Source organism: Strigops habroptila, chromosome 9, assembly GCF_004027225.2.
Source record: "Strigops habroptila isolate Jane chromosome 9, bStrHab1.2.pri, whole genome shotgun sequence".
In the NCBI taxonomy this organism is placed as follows: Eukaryota; Metazoa; Chordata; class Aves; order Psittaciformes; family Psittacidae; genus Strigops; species Strigops habroptila.
In genome coordinates, this window is record NC_044285.2 from 275,527 (window position 1) to 282,387 (window position 6,861).

The 6,861-nt window shown below is 66.4% G+C and overlaps 2 protein-coding genes and 1 long non-coding RNA gene across 3 annotated transcripts; 2 read left to right on the forward strand and 1 right to left on the reverse strand.

Moving 5' to 3' along the window:
* Positions 1-219: 219 nt before the first annotated feature.
* Positions 220-4,000, reverse strand: SERINC4 (serine incorporator 4). Its single transcript, XM_030497833.1, is given in 12 exon segments — positions 220-804; positions 1,248-1,478; positions 1,480-1,538; positions 1,761-1,833; positions 1,968-2,094; positions 2,165-2,260; positions 2,484-2,695; positions 2,757-2,850; positions 2,935-3,014; positions 3,083-3,261; positions 3,627-3,773; positions 3,864-4,000. Coding segments are annotated over 12 exon segments (1,605 nt in total). The 5' UTR covers positions 3,954-4,000; the 3' UTR covers positions 220-587.
* On the forward strand, positions 2,576-2,977 carry LOC115612931. Its single transcript, XR_003993205.1, has 2 exons — positions 2,576-2,661; positions 2,772-2,977. It is a non-coding gene; the product is annotated as an uncharacterized LOC115612931 (long non-coding RNA).
* A 958-nt stretch (positions 4,001-4,958) lies between the features above and the next one.
* HYPK (huntingtin interacting protein K) lies at positions 4,959-6,664 on the forward strand. Its single transcript, XM_030497831.1, has 4 exons — positions 4,959-6,028; positions 6,180-6,235; positions 6,327-6,378; positions 6,497-6,664. The coding sequence occupies exons 1-4, from the start codon at positions 5,846-5,848 to the stop codon at positions 6,590-6,592; spliced, it is 387 nt and encodes a 128-aa protein (XP_030353691.1). The 5' UTR covers positions 4,959-5,845; the 3' UTR covers positions 6,593-6,664.
* The last annotated feature ends 197 nt before the right edge of the window (positions 6,665-6,861 follow it).

Below are 6,861 nucleotides of genomic sequence, written 5' to 3' on the forward strand. Positions count from 1 at the left end.
CCCCTGATGCCCCAGTTCACTCTGGTACCTGAGCCAGTACCCCCAGTGCTCCCTGCTCTGCCACACCCCAGATTGTGTGTCTGTCGTCCCCCCCCGGTAGAACTGCCCCAAAGGTGCCTTGGCTGCGGCTGCTGCATGGGCAGAGCTGGTGCTGGGGTGCTGTAGGCACCTCTGTGCCAAGCCCCGTGTCTGGGGGGGGACGGATGGCACAGGCTCAGCTCAGTTTTATATCAAAACATATTCAAGGAGCTATGTACAACGAGCACGCTGCCGGTGGGGGAGCAGGGAGGCGGAGCTGGCCAGGGCAGAGCCCCAGGTCAGGGCCGCCAGTGCAGCAGGAGATGCCCCTGCGCGGAGGAGTCTGGCAGCACCCAGGCTGAGCACCCACCACCAGCTCGCTCCGGCCGGTGCAGTGCAGGACCTGGGTCCCTGGGAGCAGCCACCTCCCGTGTCCCCTCAGGCTCCCAGATACCGCCGTCTCCTGGGCCAGGAGGTCATGAGGGACCAGTGGGGCCCAGGAGGGCCAGGGCACAGGCACAGGGGATGGCAGGGACCCCGGGGCTGGGCACAGTCCATCCCAGCAGAGGCTACGTGGAGACACTGATGCGCTGCGGAGCGCGACGTCGCCGCAGGACGCGCAGGGCCCGGCTGCTGCGCCGCTGCTGGGGGGGGCTGCGGAGGCAGAGGGGGCTCAGCAGCAGCCACAGATAGAGCAGGACGCAGGCCCAGCACGAGGACACCTTCACCCAGAAGGTTGACCAGCTGCCGTGTGTGAAGGTGGTCTCCAGCACCGCGTTCTCGTAGCTGGTGGGACAGTGCAGGCATTGGGTGCACAATGGGCACCGACACAGGGCTCCCAGTGCCGCTGTAGCCACTGGGTCACCCCATGTCCCTGCAGCCACGTGGCCCTGGGCATGTCCCACCTGCCTGGAGCCCCCCCAGCCCCGCAGACCTCAGGCCGGCTCCCTGCAGCGCACGGCTGCTGTTGGTTGAAGCGGTGCTGCTCTGCAGGTGCAGAGCCAGTCGCTTCCCAGCGGGCACCAGCTTCGTGACGGCATGGCCCGGAGCAGAGGGACAGTGAGGAGTGAACCATTGCAGCCTGAGCCCATGTGGGTGCGGGTCAGAGCTGGCAGGGTGATGACACTGCAGGGTGACGATGCTGGGGGTGACAGCACTGGCAGGGCTGCATGAGCAAGAGGGAAAGGGAGCGAGAGCAAGGAGAGCTGGGCAGGAGCAGGGAGATGTACCTGAACCAGTTGGTGAGAGTCATCATGACATAAAGCGAGGCGAGGAAGAAGACGAAGTGGAAGGCTGAGTAGCTGTAGACCACCTTGTCCCTCTCATCCTGGATGATGCACTGTCCCCTGGCAGGCTCCTCTGCCTGCTCACAGGTCTGCTCGGTGCCTGGGAGAGCACCGGGGCACGGTGTCTCCTGCAGCTCCTCATCGCAGGCTCTGCCCTCCCACCAGCAGCCCGCTGCACCCACCTCTCAGCTCCTCCTCCATTTTCTCAGGACAGCAGAAGCAACAGGAGGGTTTCTGCAGAGAGAGCAGTGTGGTGGCAATTGCTGCTGAGCCCTGCCAATGGATCAGCCCTGCGTGGCACTGGGGCTGCTGGTGAGGCGCTGGTGCAGGCAGGGATGCACCATGGGAACCCCCGTGCTTGGCCAGACAAACCTGGCCCAGGGCTGTGATGGGGGCTTGGGGCAGCAGGAGGACACAGGGCACAGCTGGGGGGGGACAGCATCCCACTTTACTCACTTTAAACTCGAAGCTGTAGACTTTGACCATCCAGAGGGGCCCGAAGACCTCAGCGAGGTAGGAGGCTTCATTACTGTACCCAGGAGAGAGGCAGAAATCACAACATGGGCACCCACCACCCCGTGCCAGGCCCCCAGCCCGCCCCATGGATCTCACACAGCCGCAGGAGGCCTGTGCCTGGTGTGAGCACCCCGCGAGCACACGCACCATGCGAAGAGCACGCAGGCGTACATGATGGCAGCCCCCAGGACGGCGACTGTGGTGTCCTCCGTCTGCAGCTTGTCCTGCCGCAGGCCCGGGAAGCAGACGGTGAGGTTCTGCCCCTCGTAGAGCACTGCGGGGAGGCAGAGGTGAGATGGGTGCTCACCCAGCACCAGGCTGCCGCAGCAGGCAGGAGCACCCACCTCTCTCCGGGGGACGGCTGGACAGCGCGGAGAAGGTGAGGTACATCACGTAGCAGCTGATGATTGAGGACTGCAGCAGCCCCGACCGTGGCTGCTCTGCAAGGATGGGGTCAGGGTGTCACCGGAGTGCCAGGAGCTGCTGGATGAGCTCCACGTGGACCCTGGGAGCCCCTGCATCGAGGCGCACGAGGGGAGCTGTGTCCTCCCCAGGTGCTCAAGTGCTGGCCCTGAGCTGGGAGCCCATGGCCACCCCCCAGCCACAGGGTGCAGCCAGCCCTGCCACGCTGTGCCATGCCATGCTGTGCTGCGCCGTACTCACTGAGCCGCACACAGGGCATGATGGAGATGAAGGACATGATGCCACAGAGGATGCCGTTGACGGTGAGCAGCGCCTTGTTGAGGTGGCAGGCGGCCGGGTGCGTGTAGTACTTGTAGAGGAAGGAGAAGGCGGCGGAGGCGAGGGTGTAGAAGGTGGCCGTGGCCAGCAGCACAGCCAGGTACCAGCGCTTGTCCTGCGCGGCGCCCGTCAGCCTGTGGGACAGCGGGTGAGAGATGGCAGCGGTCCCGCGCCCGCCCGGTGCCCAGCACTCACCAGTTCTTGTTCCAGGTGTGCGCGAAGGCGGTGATCAGCACCAGCTGGATGAGAATGAAGGCGAAGCCCCCGCAGACGCCAGTGTAGTGCCAGGCTGGGGGCAGAGGGCAGAGCTGGGCTAGCCCAGGGCCCACAGTCAGGGCACAGGCTGTCAGCTTGGGCGCAGCGCAGGACACACCTTGGATGAAGCCGTCCTCAGGGATGAAGAAGCTGGCGGCACAGAGCCCCAGCAGCACCAGCAGCTTCAGCAGCCAGAACCTGTGGGCAGCGAGCGTCAGGGACACGGGGACCCTGGCAGCGCCCGGCCCCCAGCCCGTGCCCTGTACCCGTTGTGGAGCCGTGCGCGGCAGCCGGCGCTGGAGCGCACGTTGAGCAGCAGGGCGGCCTGCGCCAGGTGGAAGCAGGAGGTGCCGAAGCAGACCCGGTACACGGCCGAGGAGCCCACCAGCCGCTCGCAGTCCGTGCCCCCGGGCAGGTGTTGGCACAGCATCACTGCAAAGGGCACCTGCAGGCACGGGACAGGGCAGCTGGCGGGACTGGCACCCCTCAGCACCCATCTAGCACCCTGGACTGACACCCCCAAGTGTTCCCAATACCTTCTCCATCCCCAGTAGCTCTGGGGACCTGGCATCTCCAGTACACTGGGCAAGTCCTGCATCTTCAGTAACCCTGGCACTCCTTCCCCTTGGCACCTCTGACACCCTTGGCACTCCCAGTAGCCCTGTTACTCCCAATATCCCAGTACTCCTGGCTCCCCTGCCACCCCCAGTGCTCCTGAGACCCTATGTGCCCCTGGGGTACCCGGTATCCCAGCATCCCCGGCACCCCTGGGACACCCAGCACCCCGGGTGTCCCAGCCCCAGCTGTCACCTTCTCCCTGACAGCCTGGGCCACGGTGCGGGACAGCATGAGGCAGCACACGGCAGAGGCCAGGACGTGCAGGAGCGTGTAGAGGATGCGGGTGCTCGTGGACACACGGAGCCTGCGGCAGGGGCTGCAGTCACAACCACAGCACAGCTGAGGGGGCATGGTCAGTGGGGATCCCAGAGCTGCGCCCCCGGCCCAGCCCCACCCCCCCGGCCCAGCCCCAACCGCCCCTCGTCCCACCTGGCAGAGCAGCGAGTGCAGGAGGCGGCCCTGTGCCCGTGTGCCCGCCATGGCCCGGCTCGGCTCTGCTTGGCCCCCCGCTGCCCTCATGGGATTAGGGGGATTGTCGGCTCAGCCCGCCCCACCATCTGCTCGCTGCCACCTTCGGGCAGCCACCGCTGGGCACTCCGTGTGGAGCCTGGCCAGCGCCCACCGTGACCCCTGGCCATGGGGACCCTGGCCTGGGACCTGGCCTCTTCACTGTGCAGGATGAGGCCTGGACACGGCTGCGGGGGTCTGCGTGGTGATGGCTGCTCTCAGAGTGGTGTGGTGTGGCTGGGGGATGTGGGGGTACCTGTCGTGGTTTGAGCCCAGCCGGTAACTCAGAACCACACAGCCGCTCGCTCACTCCCCCCCCCCCCTTTTCTTCCTCCCCCCGCTCCCGGAGGGATGGGGAGGAGAATGGGAAGAATGTAACTCCCACGGGTTGAGATAAGAGCAGTCCCGCAACTAAGGTATAACACAGAACCACTACTGCTACCACCAATGATAATAACGATTAGTGAAATAACAAGGGGAGAGGATACAATTGCTCACCACCCGCCGACCGATACCCAGCCCGACCCGAGCAGTGATCTGGGCCTTCCGGGTAACTCCCCCCGGTTTCTATACTGGGCATGACGTGCTGTGGTATGGAATACCCCTTTGGCCAGTTTGGGTCAGGTGTCCTGTCTCTGCTTCCTCCCGGCTTCCCCTCCTCCCTGGCAAAGCATGAGACTGAGAAAGTCCTTGGTTGGAATAAACATTACTTAGCAACAACTAAAAACATCGGTGTTATCAGCGTTGTTCCCAGGCTGAAAGTTAAAAAACACAGCACTGCACCAGCTACTAAGCAGGAGAAAAATGACTGCTATAGCTGAACCCAGGACAGTACCAAAGGGCTGGAGGGATGCAAAGGCAACAGCGTGCACAGAGGCACCGAGAAACACTGGTACCCTCGGGGCTGCTGGGGCAGGAGGACGCAATGAGGCAGGGAGTGGGATGTCCTGAGGGTGGGCAGGAGCTGGGGACAAACCGGGGGGTGCAGGGGGTGTTGCTGCCACAGTGCCCTGTGCTGGGGCTGGTGTCACCCTCCTTCAGCTCCTCCACAGCTGCTGTGGGTCTGTGCTGGGGCGAGTTTGGGCTGCGGCTGCAGCGCCGAGGCTTTTCCTCTGCCCACTCTCCCCGCAGGGAGGAAGCTGGAAGGGACGGGACGGCGCCGGGAGAGCTGCCCCGAGGCCAAAGGGACGGTCCATGACACAGATCGTCCTCGGCCGTGAGGCTGGAGGCAGAGGAAGGGTTTTGGCTGCCGGCGTGGCTGTTGCTTGGAGGCTGGCCGGGCACCCGGCTGCCGGTGCGAGGTGATGAGCGACTGCCTGTGCAGCACCGGGACTCGTTGTACTGTTCCCCTTCACTTCACAGGTCAAAGTGTCTTCATCGCAACACGAGGGGTTTGTTGCTTTTGCTCTTCCTGGTCTCTCCCTGTCCCACTGCGGGGGAGTGTGAGTGGGTTTGTGGGCGCTTGGTGCTGCTGGGGGTCAGCCCCCTGCGACCCCAGGGGATGTCTCGGGTGGGCTCGTCCCCACGCACGTCCCGGCTCCGGGGCAGGCTCGCCAGGCGCGGCCGAGCTCGGCCCGGGCGGTGGGGCCGAAGCGGGCGCTCCGGCTGCCGGGGTGCGGCGGTGGCGGATCCCGCTCCTCCGGCCGCCGGCCCCTTCCGCTGCCAGGGGACCCCGGCCCGGCCCCACCGCCAGCGCCGCCCTTCCGTGCCGGGAGCCAAGCCGGGCCCCGTGACCCGCCCCCGCCGGCCGCGCCCCGGAGCCGGAGGGGGGAGGAGGGGCCGAGGTGGGGGGAGGAGGGGCCGGAGGGACCCCGGGCCCCCCCCCCCGCTGCTTCCCGCGGCCGCACGTGACCGGAAACAGGCTCCCGGCCGCGTCGTCACGTGAGCAGAAGCAGGCCGGCGGCATGGCGGCGGAGGGCGATGTGGAGCTGGAGCTGGAGACGGAGCCGAACGGCGGCGGCGGCGGCGATGGGGCGGGCGGGCGCGCGGCCGAGAAGCCGCGGAAGCACGACAGCGGCGCGGCCGACCTGGAGCGCGTCACGGACTACGCGGAGGAGAAGGAGATCCAGAGCTCCAACCTGGAGACGGTGCGGGCGGGACGGGACGGGGCCGGTGGGGTGCGGGCCGAGCCGGGCCCTCAGCACGGCCGCCGCGGGGCCCGTCCCGGAGCCCGTCCCGGTGGGCGCGGCGTGACCCGCCCGGTGCTGCGCAGCCCGGTAACTCTGCTCGTCCTGACAGGCCATGTCGGTAATCGGAGACCGGAGGTCCCGGGAGCAGAAAGCGAAACAGGAGAGGTAACCGCCTGCTCGGGGGTGCAGCGGGCCGCCCCTCGGTCACCGGCGGGGGGCTGCCGGTCACCGGGGGTTTGTCTGTTTGTTGCCGCAGGGAGAAGGAACTGGCAAAAGTGACCATCAAGAAGGAGGACCTGGAGCTGATTGTGAGTGGAGGGGGGGTGTCCCGGCCCGCAGGGCCAGTTCGGTGGCCACACTCCGGCTGCATCCGGTGGTGGCCCCGTCCCGCACCATGCCCAGCTCTGCTGCCCGCTGTCCCTGCAGATGACAGAGATGGAGATCTCACGGGCGGCCGCGGAGCGCAGCCTTCGGGAGCACATGGGGAACGTAGTGGAGGCGCTCGTCACTCTCACCAACTGAGTGCCGGGCACCGGGCCGGCTGCAGCCGGGTTCCGTGTCCCTACACAATAAAGGTGCCGTTGGGAGCAGGTATCACTGTGGTCTGTGTGTGCGGCCAGGCGCCTGCCTTGTGGGTCCCATAGGGCACACGGTGCTGATACATGGGGCCCAGCACTGTCCTGATAGCCTTGGAGCAGGATGAGGTGACCTGCAACCTCCCTGAGCACTGAGACTCACTGCTGTTCCTGCCTGTAACCTCACCCCTCTTGGGGCAAGGGCGCGCTTATGAT

Bases quoted from the DNA above. Each gene is read 5' to 3' on its own strand.
- HYPK (XM_030497831.1), top strand. From the start codon at position 5,846: ATGGCGGCGGAGGGCGATGTGGAGCTGGAGCTGGAGACGGAGCCGAAC. The intron at 6,236-6,326 runs GTAACCGCCTGC...TTGTTGCCGCAG, and splicing joins CAGAAAGCGAAACAGGAGAG to GGAGAAGGAACTGGCAAAAG. The intron at 6,379-6,496 runs GTGAGTGGAGGG...CTGTCCCTGCAG, and splicing joins AGGAGGACCTGGAGCTGATT to ATGACAGAGATGGAGATCTC.